At 37.3% G+C, this 15671-nt stretch overlaps 1 protein-coding gene across 3 annotated transcripts; it reads right to left on the reverse strand.

The window, feature by feature from the left end:
- Nucleotides 1-15: 15 nt before the first annotated feature.
- LOC110154214 (ATP-citrate synthase) lies at nucleotides 16-15327 on the reverse strand. 3 transcript variants are annotated; one of them, XM_055150291.1, is made up of 29 exons: nucleotides 15189-15327; nucleotides 11938-12115; nucleotides 11728-11850; nucleotides 10927-10989; nucleotides 10626-10816; nucleotides 10464-10543; nucleotides 9847-9977; nucleotides 9627-9745; nucleotides 9137-9273; nucleotides 8828-8889; nucleotides 8420-8537; nucleotides 8184-8338; nucleotides 7453-7543; nucleotides 6622-6651; nucleotides 5987-6128; nucleotides 5737-5905; nucleotides 4711-4815; nucleotides 4389-4585; nucleotides 4228-4309; nucleotides 3830-3940; nucleotides 3612-3739; nucleotides 3428-3521; nucleotides 3172-3326; nucleotides 2702-2852; nucleotides 1786-1929; nucleotides 1578-1691; nucleotides 1415-1497; nucleotides 1158-1234; nucleotides 16-1035 (listed from the first exon to the last, which is right to left on the reverse strand). In XM_055150291.1, exons 2-29 carry the CDS (start codon nucleotides 12094-12096, stop codon nucleotides 941-943), a joined length of 3306 nt encoding a protein of 1101 aa, XP_055006266.1. In that variant the 5' UTR covers nucleotides 12097-12115; nucleotides 15189-15327; the 3' UTR covers nucleotides 16-940. The 3 variants fall into 3 exon arrangements, with proteins under 3 accessions (XP_055006266.1, XP_055006265.1, XP_055006267.1); XM_055150290.1 differs by having other exon boundaries at nucleotides 15168-15324; XM_055150292.1 differs by lacking the exon at nucleotides 6622-6651 and having other exon boundaries at nucleotides 15168-15324.
- Nucleotides 15328-15671: the final 344 nt, after the last annotated feature.

Raw genomic sequence — 15671 nt, forward strand, 5'->3', positions numbered from 1 at the left:
ATAAAATAAACACAATTAAGACAATAAATTCTTTATTGTTCTTCTCTAGGACAACATTTTACAAAAAAACAAAGCATTTTATTTCACAGTTAAATATAAATAGCAAAACATATGTTAAACACAGCAGGCAGGGCCTTGGGAAGTTAAAGTATTAAGTTGAAGGCATTAAGTTATGACAGTATTCCCAGTTTGGGCATCCAAGACCGTGTCCACATGCTGTGTGCTTTCATGGTCCCTCTCTGTGATGCTAAAGACTCATCGGGCACATTCATGAAGCGTATGTATAATATTCGAGTCAGTATTTTATTGTATTGTAATGACTTTCGAGGACCAGTACCCTGGTTACATTAGACATAATGTAAGACTCACTCCCCAAGACTAAAGAAATCACATTAGTAGAAACTATTACAATGGGAAGGCATAACAGGCATGAAGTAACAGTGTCTTCTGTCAAGTAGATGTCCATTTTGGCCAATGTTTAAAATGTGAAATAAAAGTAATAACTGTACCTTCAGCTGCAATAACACTGGGCCCTTTTCAATAAAAACAACTTTGGTTTATTATAAATGGGAGGAGAAACTATTAACTATTAGGTTTTGACTAAGGTGCAATACTGTATTGAGATAGTCAGAGAGCACTTTAAGAACTAAATCAGGCAACTGCTGATAAAATAAATCAATTATTTTGTTTTTTTAATTGAAAATGTGAACTGGAACTGTTTTACTTGGCTTAAACCATTTAACACCAGCAGCATTAGTGCAGATGAGCTCACTGGGCTCCTTAAACCACTATCATGTTCAGGACCCAACTGTAGCTGTGCTAGAAGCTGTAGCAGTGTTTGGCTTCTTGTTCTAATTATAATAACCCCTTAAGCTGACTAAAATAGACTTCCCCTTTTTCTCCATTAAAATAAAAATATTATTTATCCCAAAAGACGACATTACATGGACATGTGTTCAGGAAGCACATAGGAGATGTCATCCCACGGGTGGCGGTAGAGACCCTGCTTCAGTCTCTTCTGGTCAAGATAATGCCCTAATGGAAACACAATATGCAATTCATTTAAAATCAAGTTTGTAGTTATATATTTTAGTTGCTTACATGATATTAGAAGTAATGAATGATATCTTATACATAATATCTGATGGCAAACTTACCAATGAAACCCATGCTTCGACCCAGGACAAAGATTCCATTCAAAGCACCAATCTCCACGAACTCATCTGCCTCGTCCCTGATAAAATTTAAATTGCAGCAGAAATGTAAATGTTTATTGCTACCTCAAATCAGGCATCACTGTTCAATATTTACGCACAACTATGTTTATAATATGGATACAACACAAGGAGGAAAACTATTACTACTCACTATCACTATTACCAAAACAAATATACACTTTATACTTCTTTCTTACCGTGTGAAGCCGCCACACGTCCGAAGAAGATCCACAAATGCAACACCAATGAAACCATCTACATTGAGAATGAGGTTTGGTTTCTAGAGTAAAACAAATAGGGTAAAAATGTTAGTTTTGCTTACGATCATAAATAAACAAAAAACAGTCTCTTAATTAGCACCTTAGAAGTGGTAATCTTCTCCACATCTAAGGCATAATCCAGTAACTGTGTGGAGGTGAAATGCTGCTTCACAAAGTCCTTCAGAATTTGCACCCGCATGTCTGGGTTATTAATCTGAAATTAGAAACACACATACATGAAAATAGATAGAAAAATAAAAATAATAGAAAAAACTTCAATTATAAAGGTCCACATGGTTATTACTTACAGATTTAACCCTGTGACCAATGCCCATGATAAGTTTTCCATCTTTTTTCATTTTGTTGACAAATTCCATTGGTAACATCCCACTGTCAAAAGCTTTACTGAACTGCTTTGCTGCTGCATCCAAAGCACCACCAAAACGATCACCCTGCAGGACAAAAAAAAGAAACCAACTGATGTCTTATATATGTCTAAAAGGTCTTATTAAACCAGTCACTATAATACTTAACTTTATAGTTCAATATATCAAAGATAACATATCGCAACTCAATATTTTTATCATGTGTTTCCAGGCCAGTCATCATAACACATTTTTGTGAGCAGTACTGTATATCTCAAGGGAAATATGCAGTACTGCTGAAGAAAATATATGATAAATGATAATCTTGCAACTAATTTATGCTGTTGACACAGAAAACTATTCTAAATCTCCAATATTGTTAAAAAGATGAGACGCAATAATTAAACAGCAGAATGAAACACTTTAGTACTTAGTTTCCATCAGCAGTGAGTCATAGAGGTTATTAATTCAACCTTTAACAGATTAATTTTCATCTTAAAGACAAAAAAATAGCCCACAATTTCCCAGCAGTGCAAAGAAAATGCGCTGAATGATAAGTCGATATAATAATCATGATTATAACTAACAAATAAATATTTATATGACTGCATACATTTATAACATGTTATTTTATACTGAAAATTGCTTTTGTCTTTTACTGTGTTTCATATTCATTGCAGCAGTTGTGCTATGCAAGCTTTGGTTGAGTACAATTATTTACTTACTGTTCTACAAAGGTGTTTGAATATTGCAATATTTACTGGACTAATCATTACAGTTTGTTATTGTGGCAGGCCTATTCATGAGTTTACCATTCTGAAACCCATGGATAGGTTTGGGGACATTTGAATGTACTCACAATGGTCAGTAGGCCAGAGGTCAGGCTGGAGATCAGGTCCTTCCCGGCTCGAGCACAGACAATAGTGTTGTGTGCTCCGGAGACCGCCGGGCCGTGGTCAGCCGTCACCATCAGACACATCTCAATGAACTGACAGGCATAGCGAGGCAGTCTAGATCAGAGGAAAGACAGGAGTTATGAAGAGTTTATTTGACAAAACAGATAAGTCTCATTTTTTATGTCATATGAATTTGGCTTATTTGATAAATTTCACTGAACTTTAGTTATACTTTCATATAGTGCAAAACATACAACAGTATTTGCATATTAACTCCTCACTAAATAAGTTTTCCTCTTTACTCCTGTCATTTATGTTCATTGTCTATTCAGAAATAATAATCAGACATTACTTCCCAACAGTTAATCTATATTTGAGTAGAATTTTTTTTATTTACTTTGAGATAAAGTAGTTGCACTTGATTTCTACTGACCTGCGCTGAAACCAGAGCAAGCCAAGCACACCACCGATGCCCATCTCCTCTTTGAACACCTCAGTGATGGGCATACCAGCGTAAATTAGCTCCTGACCCCTCTCATCACAGATACTCGTCATGAAAGAGGCTGGCTTCCTAATCAGACCCAACTCCTACATAAAAATATGCACACATTTTACATACATATACATACAAAATTATATTTAATACAATTTCTCAAATAGTTAACACCAAACACCAAAAGTTAACTCACCCTGGCCCAGGAGTAATCCATAGGTACTGTAGGGGGTGGTACTTCCTCAGCAGGAACTATTGTACCATTGTCCACCAGGTCAGTGTAAACTGTCCTGTCAAACAGAATACAGAATATAAATTAGAAAACAATTAAAGATTAAAGAAAGCAATGCATAAACATTCTATATTGCCAATAGTCGTACTTTATTACATCTCCCAGTTCATCAAAGCTCTTTGGTACATAGGCTCCGGCGTCCCTCAAGGCTTGGTTTTTGGCCACGGCTGTTTCTGAAGCCTGATTGGCGCAAGCTCCGGCATGGCCAAACTGGACCTGAAAAATTAACATCAAAGATGAGGCTCAAAAACTGTCCAGTTAGAACAAATGCGCTGAAAATTATGAAACATGGAAATGCAAACTCACCTCTGAAGCAAACATGGTGGCACAGGTTCCTATGCACCAGCACACTACAGGCTTGGTGATCCGGCCCTCTTTGATGCCCTGGCAAATCTTATACTCTTCTGTGCCTCCAATCTACAGGCATACAGCAGATATGATTACACATTCCTTTTAATTCATTGCCATATCATTGTGCCACAGTAATATCTTCAAAACAATGTAATACTAAACATAAATAAAGCTCTAAATTTAAAACACAGTACAGTAAACACTAGGGGCAGGAAATGCAGATTAATAAGAACAAAAAAATAATAAATGTTTATGTTGACAATAATGTGCTTTATGATTTAGTGTAGATTTTACATTTTACAGAGTTTCAGCCTTTTGAGAATATTGTGTAAAACAGCTGTAACTGCCATTACCTCTCCTAGCACCACAATCATCTTAACTCCTGGAGTGTCCTGGTATCGAAGCACATGGTCCATGAAGGTTGAACCTGGATATCTAGATTATAAAAATAGTATGAAACTGGATTATAAGTTTTATTTTTTTGGTTGAATTGTAATTTGATCTATGCCATTACCTGTCTCCTCCAATGGCCACGCCCTCGTACACGCCATCAGTGGTGCGTGAGATGATGTTATTGAGCTCATTGGACATGCCTCCGGAGCGGGACACATACGCCACACTCCCAGGCCGGTACAGTTTAGACGACAGAATGTTGTCCAGCATGCCTCCTGTGTTACCAATCTTAAAACAGCCGGGCTTGATACCACCAACCTGAGACAAGAATCAAACAGGGGCTGAGTTACCTACTTTGCATAAGATCCAAGTATCAGTTACTGCATTAAATAGTTCATGATGGAGCTTTTGGAGGACTTTTACTTATTCTCCTTTGCTCTTACCGTTGCAGGGCCGATAATTGTGACACCCTTCTCGTCAGCCATCTTGATCATTTTTCGGGTCAGAGCTTCAGGAATGCCTTCAGCTATTATGGCAATAGTGTGAATCTACAGAAGGATATAAAGCAAATAAAAGTTAAGCTACTGCCACATGAAATTCTTTTAGTCGTAAAATTTAATTACTCACACAAATCATAACCTTTTATATTGACTATTGTAACTGTATGCTGGGCCTGCCATGATAATTGACTTATTGTTCACTATATGAAAGCTGAACAATATATTTTGGAGCTCAATATTTATCATGTGTACAATGTCTTAGGGATCTAGGGTATTTTTTATTGCAGTACTATAAGATTTGCAGCCACACTCATCACTCCACACGGATGAGGAATGGAACAGAGGAACAAACCGAAAAAGCGAGTGCAATGTGCCACTCTAAGCCACAACTGAACAACTGAGTCACTGTGAACACGCCAGCAATCCAGGGGTCCCAGACAGCACCCTCCCTACGCGCCACAATTGAACAAAGCCGAGAGTCACCGTAAATGCGGCAAACAAAGTCTGACTGACCCATCCAGCTGTTGGGTTTCGTTTAAAGCCTGATGCTTTTTATTTGTGAAAAAAATTCGAAAATAGACCATTTAATGACAGTGCGCCTTATAATCCAGAACGCCTAATAGCCCAGAAAATACGGTAAGTAACTTCTATGACTAATTATTGACCAGTAATACACCCTGCTATTTCCTTGCTGTAGCTCAGGCCTGTTAATGATACAGTCTATTAAAAATGGTTTACTGGGATTATCTTGCATTTGGATTATTATTATTATTATTATTATTGAGTCAGTGGCATAAAGTACTTTCAATATTATTGTTCACTGTAGTATCTCAGTACCAATATATCATGCTTCAAACATTGTTAAAGTGACAGGCCTAGTGCATGCCATATAAAATATAACCAAAATATTATTGAGAAACTATGCTTTTTAACAGCTGACACAGCTAACAGCCAATACAATAGTTTTACCTGGGTGAACTGCATAGCCTCCATTGTGCTGTCATAAGCTGAGCGCAGTGAAGCGAAACTGATGAGCACATCCACTTCTGGATGTTTCTTCATCGCATCAGCCATATTTTTATAGACTGGAATCAGGATCTCTTTGTGACCCCAGTAAAATTTCTGCTTGTGATCCCCACTGACAAGATACAGGGAGACAGTATGAGAAAAGTAAAAATGAACAGCACAATTAAAATTTTCTTGATATTTTGAGACATACGTGAAGGGGTAGACCATGGCTGCTACAGAAGGCTCATCTCGAGAGCACACATAGTCGAAGTCCAGCATGCCTTGTACGGCTCGAGTCTGCATGCCCCACACAATGGTCTTAGTGTGTTTGCTGAAAAGAGTGGTGGCTTTTGCTGAAAGGAAAACAAAGGAAAACATTTGGTAAGAGACAGAATGGCTTTAAGCAAGATAGGATAATTCAAATTCTTGCATTGAATACTTTCACACAAATATAAAATGATGCGACTTCTCTGTAAATGACATGTGGTTTGGACCAGTTCACCACAAATTAGACCCATGTGGTTATTGTTGCCTCACTGTAACATCACTTGTATTCAATTTAGACCCACAACCACAAGCTGCCCACTGTCCCTGTGTTAGTTAAGCAGATAATGTTATTAAATGTAAAATCTTTTCTCCTTCAACTAAATAAAATCATCGTTATATATAAAAGGTACTTCATTGCTTGTGGTAAATTCTTTTTGGACCACTTGAACAGCAAAAAGTCATACAAGTTTATGCAGAAACTAATAAAAAAGGACAAAAAAACAAAAAACAAAACAAAAAACAGGATAATCTGTCTAATCTGGGAGCGAGGAGATGGAAGTGAATCACACCCATCCATACCTCCAGAGCAGCCTGAAGAGGCCTGAGCTTCTGTGACCCCACGAGACAGAAAAGTAACAAAAAACAAGCAAAAAGAAAAGAAAGAACAGTAAGTGCATATTTAACAAAGAACATAATAACATTGTATCTATTGTAACTAAGAGTCATTTTAAATACAGAAAGCAGAGATCATCGAGCATGCAAAGCACTGCTAAAGCATGCTTTTAGTTGGGTGCACTGCTGTGAAATGTACACTAAGTTTTTAAAGACTTCACTGAAACTTAATTGTAGTATTTCAGTAAAACATGTCTCTACACAACACACAAAGTGAACGCAAATTTTTCACTGCATCTTCATGGCTCAGATGTGTTTAAGGGCGCATATTAAAAACATTGTGGTCACTGGTGAAATTAGTATTTTTTCCAATATCACCCATGTGATGCAGACATGTAAAGTCACACACACCCCTGGACACAAGGAGGCGCTAGAGGAGGAGGAGGCCTGTATGAAAACTGTATAAGATGATGCTGTGGTCCACACTGGCATGGCACACCCTGCACTTACCTTTCCAACCGCCCGTGACCACATTCTTCAAAGGCCACAAAATAGAATGAAGCGAATCTTAAGCGAGAAATATATACACAACACGAGGGGTGAAAGTGCAGTTTTGTGATAAGAGCAGGAAAAGGAGGGGCAAATGAAAAAAGGACACAGTAAAAGCAGTAACAGCGTTTGGGGGAGGAAAGACAAAAAAAAAGAGGCAAGGATAAGAAAAAATGAAAAGCAGAAGTGTGTGAGTACATTTGAGCCGATTCGTGACAGTACAGTGTTGTGGCCGTAAGGTTAACTTACCTGCTGGAAGACCTTTGCACTTCTTGGCTGGACAAGATTCATTAGCTGCTCTGTTTTCGGAGAAAGAGGCTGTCCGTGTCGCAGCAGGAGTCTAAAGAGTTCAAATAATGACTATGATTAGGCACAAAATCTGACCCACTACCTCATATACAACTTAAAAGGCATGTTTAGCTGCATTTGGCTAGACTTTGCCCCTCACATGTTTTAAAAAGCCTTGGCTCTGTCACTGATGAACTACTGTTAGCAAAACAATTCACATGCCAACAAATGCAGACAGACAGAGATGCCATGGCCCAGAAATCAAAACATTTAATTTTTTAATTACTAACTGACCTAAACTGACTCCAATCTTTTTCATGTAATGCTAATTTTATTCATTTAGAGGACAGCCACTATCCTATTACCTCACAATGATACATTTTAAAAAAATGTGTTTTTTACTCTTGTCAGTGGTCAGAATGTTGTGCATGATATTGACCTTATTCTGCCCTGCCCACTTTTGTCTGCAAGTGCTCCTAAACAGCTTTCTTGTGGTGGCACTTCCAGTTAATGTTCAAAGTTCACATGCACCAACAAGTCAACACTGCACTGATTCTACATGAAGCATGTATTGAACTTATTTGCTGACAAGATCGGCAAAATAATACAGACGATCATGGCGACACCCACGGCAGGTGAATAGTATTTTAGATTAGGAAAATAATATATTTACATGTGATTGGTTCCCTTACTTTTGCACTGCTGCTGGCATTAAGCAGAAAGTTGGCTGTATGTGCATCTGATGGAGGCTGATGTGGGATGGGGCGATGACCTAAAGCCATTCCCACGATGGCCGTCATGTGGGTCTCTGTACCGAACACATGGATGGGAATTCCTGTGGTTTTCCCTGCAGAGAGAAAAATACAACATTACACGTCAACTTCACTGGCTTTAATTATTTGAACACAATGATGCTTATTTCACCCACCGACTTCCCCCATGACTCTGAGGCCTTCCTGGTAGTTGGGTCCTCCACGCCTCACGAAAATGGTGACTTCATGCTCCTTGAGAGGTTCTTGGTAATCTTTGATGGCTCTAACAATGCCCTGAAATATATATATATATATATATATATAATCAAAGTTCTGAACAATTTTGGAAAATATATTTAGCAATTTCTGACAAATACACTTGTATATGCAACTATTCTATTTGCAACAGTTAAAATTATGCTTTTGGTAAGAATTTAATTATTTTTGTATCATCTGTACAGTATATTCCTTCCTCAGTAATTTAGCCTCTCTGGCCTTGGCAATTTCCCCAGGCTCGAGGCCTGCACAAACGATTACTGGTTTATTAAAATGTGGTACACCTAAAGTAATTGTATAAAACCCACCTTGAATGTGGCTGCTACGTTGGTAAAATTAGCAATACTTCCTCCAATGATGAGTACTTTCCCTGTAGGAGACAAAGGACAGGAGACATTGACAACTGAAATTTGAGATCTGCATAACCAGTTCCAGCTGCTGAAATCTCCTGCTAGGAACATGATGAAACTGTGTCTTGTGTTGAACTAAAGACTTACAAAGCACAAAGTAAATATATTGAAGTAAAAGTCAGTCTTAAAGCAATCATTTCGTGAAAGTGGTTACTTCTCTACAGACTTGGGTTTTTGAACTGCTCAAAGTTTCTGTTCCTTTCTCACCTTCTGGATGTTTTTCTCTTGTCATGAGTGAAAGGATGGTCTTTGCGTAGTCGTACGTTTGTTGTTCACTGGGAGCGCCAGAATATTCGCCATAATTTGCCAGCTCATCTACTCCGCCACAGTCGCAAATTGTGTCACTGGGGAGACAAATAAAACACAAGTCATATGGAAGTGAAAAATGTACAGTAAACGTCAGAAAATTTTATTATTCAAATAAAAAAAGGATAATATGTTACTTTACTATGTTAAAGTACAAGCATGCTATGCATTTTTTTCCCTAAAAGATTGTATCTACATATCATTAAAATTCAGTTAAAACTATGAACTTCTATTTTGCTTATTCCCATTAGGGACTGCAAGGGAAAGCCTATCCCACGACCTAATTAAGACTTGTATGAGTTCATATTTGAGCTAGGATTTCACATTAAATCCTAATATTACAAAACTTAATAATGCAACATGTTGGGTGATAAACAATAACTGCCTCTACCTGTAGACCACTGAAGCCCCTCCTCCAGCCACCATAGTCCAAATCCTGCCTTTGGGGTTGAGTAAGGTCAGCTTGAGACTTGCTCCACTCTTTGCATCCAGATCTGCGATGTAAGCCTCCTACAGACAAACAACATAATAGTATAATAGATAATAATAGTATTTAGTGGCTAATGATCCTATAATGAAGCTAGTGTAACATAATCAAATAACGACCTCACCTCTGGATAAGCTTCTCTGCCAAAGGGGGGCGGGAACTCCACGTCACCCCATTTGGCTTTACAGATGTAGTCGGCCGTGGCGTCGATTTTAGCTGCCATGTCAAGGATGTACACGCTGTCCTGAGTGACAACTGAGCACACAAACCTGTATTAAGAGCCCTGGAAGACTTTGGTAATCCAATATACAAAAACATGCACTGTATGTTACAAAATACAGTGATTATTTAAGATGATTAAATACGGGGAAATAGTAGTTTGTATAGTAGTTAATTTGTATTATATCATATGTTAAAATACAGTATTATGTGTGGTACATAGTAGTAATAAAGTTGTAGTAATGTCTTTTATGCACTATAAATAAGTGTGAACCTATGATTTTGTTACTGTGATTTTTCAAGTGTTTTTGTCAGAACATTAGCTTGTTTTAGTGCACAAATCTACCAACAAGTACCAATAACGTCACCTGAACCGGATAATTGTCATTTCATTTTAGTCAGAGCTTCAAACAATTACATTTTGAGATGACTCTTGTTCGCAGTAAAATAATTATGAAGATTTTTTTTTTCATGTCATGTTGTCATTTTAAGAAATCTTTAGAGTACACATTTCAAAATTACCAAGTGGGTTTATTTCCAGGTAGGTGAAGTAGAGATCTTCATATAAACTGAATAGGCCCACTATGAAACTGGCCAGTATTCTGAGAAAACAAATAAAAGTGGTTAGAGTGAAAACATTTTTACAGACTAACATAAGGAGAGGGTCAACTCATCCAAGCATACCCCTTCTTCTCATCTGGGACGTTTGTAAGTAGCTGCTCTGTGACCTGTTCCTCATTGAGCTTCTCGTCCACTGGCACCATGAGTCTCAGGGCCTTGGCATCGACATCTCCGACCTCCACCCCACCCTCATGGTGGAACAGCACATGGTCGCCCTCACGAGTGGCATAGATGCACACGTAAAACTCCTCCTCCTAAAAACAACACAGGAAGACATTCACAAGGTCACCGAGTCAGCCGGGGGCAGTGGTGGCAATTCAATGGTGTCCCAGGACATTTGGCTCTGGAGTTGGCAACGTTTTACCTGTTTATGTGGAACGAATGGCTCAATGAGGAAGTTTTTTAGCACACCCTTGGCTTTGCCCACCTGATACAAAAGAGGAAGAAAAACAAAGTTAGGACATCATCATCTATTTATTCCCACAAACATAACATCATATAACATTAGAATTAGAAGTAAAATTGGTACGTGAACTTAATAAAATTTCTTGTGTTAAGTTGGGGAAATGGGTCATAATTTAGCTTTTAATAAAGTAGGTCACCTACTACCTAAATATTTAACTTGATTTCACTGACTCACAAATGAGGATGCTACTTCCTGGTTTCTATTTGTGCCTAAAGCAAAGCATGCAGAACCACTTTGTAGAAAGTGCAGCATGTGCGTGTGTGCGTGTGCATGTGTGTTGGCCCAGAATAGACCTCCCTCTCCTTCAGCAGCACTGCATAACCCCTGGCTGGTGCTAAACATAAGTGTATGGCAATGGGCATGTCCTGTCTCTGACAACAAATTTACATACTGAGCAGTAGTATATAGAGAAAGTAAAAAAAAAATAATAATAATAATACTAATAATAAAAACATATTTCACAATCTACTCGATAATTTTTAAAAAGTTAAGGTTTTTAGACAAAACAAGTGCCTATATTGAATGAGAATTAAACAAATTGTTTTTCCATTAGCACCATTTTCATAATTGGTTGGAACAATTATTGGAATCTGGATTAATTATACAGCCCTAACAACTTCCAATTCAATATTTAATTAGAGAACAGTCTATTAATATAAGCTTGAAAGTGAGTGCAGATATCCTGTTGTCTCTACTCACTGCGGTCTCTTTCATGAGTCTATCTTTGAGCCAGTCTTTGACCCCCTGCAGATCAAGGTTGATGCCCACCAGCCCGAGCTTCCCACGTCTTTTTATAAGCTGGTCAGGCTTCACAACCAGTTTCTGTGAAAAGAGAAAACACAATTCAAAAACAGTGACACATTTTTTACATTAACTTGATTAATTATTACAGAATACTGTTTGTAGCACCTCAGTGAGAAGCCATGGGTGGTCTTGTGAGAGACGGCCCCAGTCTGTGTCGGCAGTGACGGTGGCGTATTTGAAGCGGTTTTGGACAGCGGCGGAGGTGCAGATGTATTTGTATAGAAACTCTTTCCCCGTCTGCTCTGAGATGGCTTTGGCCGACATGGTGCTGTTGGATTGTACCCTGAAAAAACATTACAAGTCAATAAGGCGTGACACAGGAAAGGTAGACCAAGTTTCTAATCACTAACGATGCAGTTACAGTGGAGTTAACTACATAAAGCACATGTGGTGAGTCAGTTAGAAATAATTAAATTGGGTGGACCTTAAACAACTCCTTTGCATATTACTAGGGATGCATCAAATACATATCCTTACAATGCAAATGACATCTCAATAAATGTGTCACAAATTAATAATATGATTTCAATTTGTCTATGCTTCAGAAACAACAAAAACAGATGGTTAATGTATTACTTTAAATACCAATACACATTATACACTTGTTAGTATGACCATTGAATATAAACTGGTAAAAAAAAGTCTTCTGTCAGAATCTAGCTAAGCTTACAGTGTGGATTTGTGAAAAAATTACAATCTTAACTCTGCCTCAACAAAATGGAGGAGTGCATCCCTACATATTACTATTGTTAAAATAGTATTAATTGTAGGAAGAATGTGATATATAATGCCAAATTAATGCCTACTAGGACAATGCCAAATTGATGACTCAACTATCACAGAAATCACAACACCTCTGGTAGACACAGAAATGTTTTAATCATTTATTCAACTAAGATTCTCAAAACGTGGGTTTAATCTTCTTTCCAGTATTGTATATAAATATGTATCACAATTTTGGTTTCACACAAGAAGGCTGTCCCAATAAAGAAGCTCAAGATAAGTGTGTTATGATTAAGATTAGTAGGTGCACCCTGAAGACAGTGTGCAAACAGTTACTTTGCCCATCCTTTAATCAACAAGAAATGTTGCAGGCATTGCGTAAAACAATAGACGCACATACTTGTGGTTATAGTTTAACATTTAAACACAAAAAATTACATGAATTCAAGTTTAAATATAGAATAAAATCTGATGTGGGGATGTCAAGATTGTTCAGATGCCAATATAAATGGCATAAACTAAAACATGAATAACTGAAAATCTTAGAAGTAAAAATAGGTCACATTAACTTTACTTTATTCAGAAGGCTTTCTTTCATAACGCTGGTCACATTATAGAATGGCGATCTATTTGACAGTATTAATGAAAAAGAATTAAGTATTTCATTGTTGTCTATAATACTATAAACACAACAAAGGAGAACTTGCCATACATGTTTTCAGGATTGGGGAACGCTGTCAGACTTGTGTGACAAATATCTCACACAGGAAGTCATCCCACATTTAAAAGGGAATGTTTACAGTGGCTTGAACTTCAACTTAGATTCAAGAAGTCAAAACTATTTTCACCTCTACCCAAACCAGTGTAGGCAGTTTTTTTACTAAAACTGTGACACTATCAACTGAGCTTATTCCACTAGGTCATCACAATTTGGTCAATGAAATGATAAATGGTCTATTGTTACAATACAGATATACACATAACTGAATGTGGTTGGAATTGCAGTAGTTTGTAAGGAAGTGTGTTATTGGGAGAGAGTGTCAAATAAAATAATAATAATAATTTCATACTCATTTCAATATCACAATGATAAAAAAAAAGACAAATTATCTACACAAAAATACTTAGTCTGCTAAATCAGAACTACTGTAAGAGATGACTATTTTAAAACTGTTCAGGAAAGGTCAAATTTTGAGATATATATATATATATATATATATATATACATACATGTATGTATGTATATGTGTATATGTGATTTTCTTTCAGTATTAATACTTCAAATTTTTTTCTAATTCTAATACTAGTTTTAGTATAGATTAGCATCTGAATATTGACACTTTGTCAACCACAGCAGGAGACCTCTTGAAATACATGCTGGATTTAGCTTAGCAGTAGCATATCCTGTCATGCTTTCAGGGACAGATGTCCCAGTATTTACACAGACATAATCTACTGGTCCAGCCCATTGTCTGAAGTCAGTTAGCTGGAAAATTTCAGACACTGTAAAGGCTAAAAAGTCTATTTAATTTGGAATAGGTAACATGGTTATTTCAAATTACATTTAAAACTTACAATACATACACCAAAATACAATTACTGTTTATGGCTGTCCAAGGCTTAAGTGTGTTAAATCCATTAACTTTGGAAGGTATTCTGAATAAACATGTATTGCTTAAATTATGATAATGGTATAATGGTGAATTACTGATCAATAGTTCTTTAAATAACTAAAAACAGGCTTTTATAATGTGTACCCAAAATATAGAAGGAATGAGTAAATAAAAAACAAAAAGTCTATCCTTTATGCATTTCAAAAAAAAAAAAGGTTATACATTATAAGTAGTAACATTGAGTAGTAATATTTGTGTTTAGTGTGTTTGCAGAGCTCTCAGTGCTCTCCTCTAACTGCCCTGACACAGATCCTACCTGACCAGACCTCATGTTAAGCTGCACGTAGACCTCTTTGAGTCATGTCATTGTATTTTAACTGGTCTCTGTGCTTAAATTGTTCATATAAACTGCCCAATAAAGTTATATTGAATTGAGAACTCAGCACAAAGCATCTTGGTGTGGTACGATCCTATTGTCAGGATACGTCACCTACGCAAGCTGTGATACCATCCACCACACCCACCTATCTCACTGCAGACTGGACAAGCTAGCCAGACAAGAAGTTCAAAAACTGACTTGCAATTAAACGCAGAGACTTGGCGAGGAAATTAGCAAAAGGACAGCGGTATTAGTAAGAAACCGGCAGGAATACAATGAACAAAGATGATGCAACGAACAGAGCAGCCTGCATTTGACATGAATGAACCCAGTCTACACATTCACTAACATTTTAGGATCGCAATAGCCTAGTAGAAATAAATGAATCTCATTTAAATGTATTGAAAGTATACTAAGACTACGTACTGCCAGAGTTCTTCCCGGTGTTTTCTGGTTTTGTCTTAAATTTAGCAAATTAGCAGTGTACCCTCAGCATCAGTAGCTAACCCAAACTCCTGACAGGCTAACTGCTGCAAGAGGGACAGAGCTAGCCAAGTGCAAACTACACTAGCGCACTCATACAAAACACATCAAACAATTTTATGGTAAAAACACATTACCTTGTATTTAAATAGTAGTACCTTCACGTTTCTCCTTAGCTGTGTCACGTTTGAATGACACAGGGACACTTCTTGTACCGGAGTCTGAAGCTGCCAGTCGTGTCTCACCGTGCAGGCTCCTGTCGCACCATAATCTGGAGACCCGATTACAGCGCTCCGCGAGGCGCTCATTGGCTCCGAACAATCACATGGCGATGACTCTGATTCCTACTGAGCCATAAGAAGAGCCTGCCTCTAACTACTGAGCCAGCATCACTCACTCATAAAGATCACAATCTAACATTTACCCGGTACTGGAGGAAGTGCTTGATTTTGTTATTTAAGTAAAAGTACAGATATCAGAACAAAAAATAAAAAAATAAATACACAAGTAACAGTAAAAGTAACAGATGAAAAAATCTACTTAAGTAAAAGCCTACCTGTTCAAAAAAGTACTTAAAGAGTAAAAAGTAAAAAGCATTTCGTGCATATTTTTAGGTCTAATAAAATTTCAAATGTAGTGGT

This window comes from Boleophthalmus pectinirostris, unplaced genomic scaffold, assembly GCF_026225935.1.
Source record: "Boleophthalmus pectinirostris isolate CB_2022bp ecotype Guang Dong unplaced genomic scaffold, ASM2622593v1 HiC_scaffold_14, whole genome shotgun sequence".
Taxonomy (NCBI): Eukaryota; Metazoa; Chordata; class Actinopteri; order Gobiiformes; family Gobiidae; genus Boleophthalmus; species Boleophthalmus pectinirostris.

Excerpts from the sequence above, each read along its gene's own strand:
- LOC110154214 (XM_055150291.1), bottom strand. The coding sequence starts at position 12,096 with ATGTCGGCCAAAGCCATCTCAGAGCAGACGGGGAAAGAGTTTCTATAC. Across the intron at positions 10,544-10,625 it reads GTCCCAGATGAGAAGAAGGG|AATACTGGCCAGTTTCATAG; the intron begins GTATGCTTGGAT and ends TTGTTTTCTCAG. Across the intron at positions 3,941-4,227 it reads TGATTGTGGTGCTAGGAGAG|ATTGGAGGCACAGAAGAGTA; the intron begins GTAATGGCAGTT and ends GTATGCCTGTAG.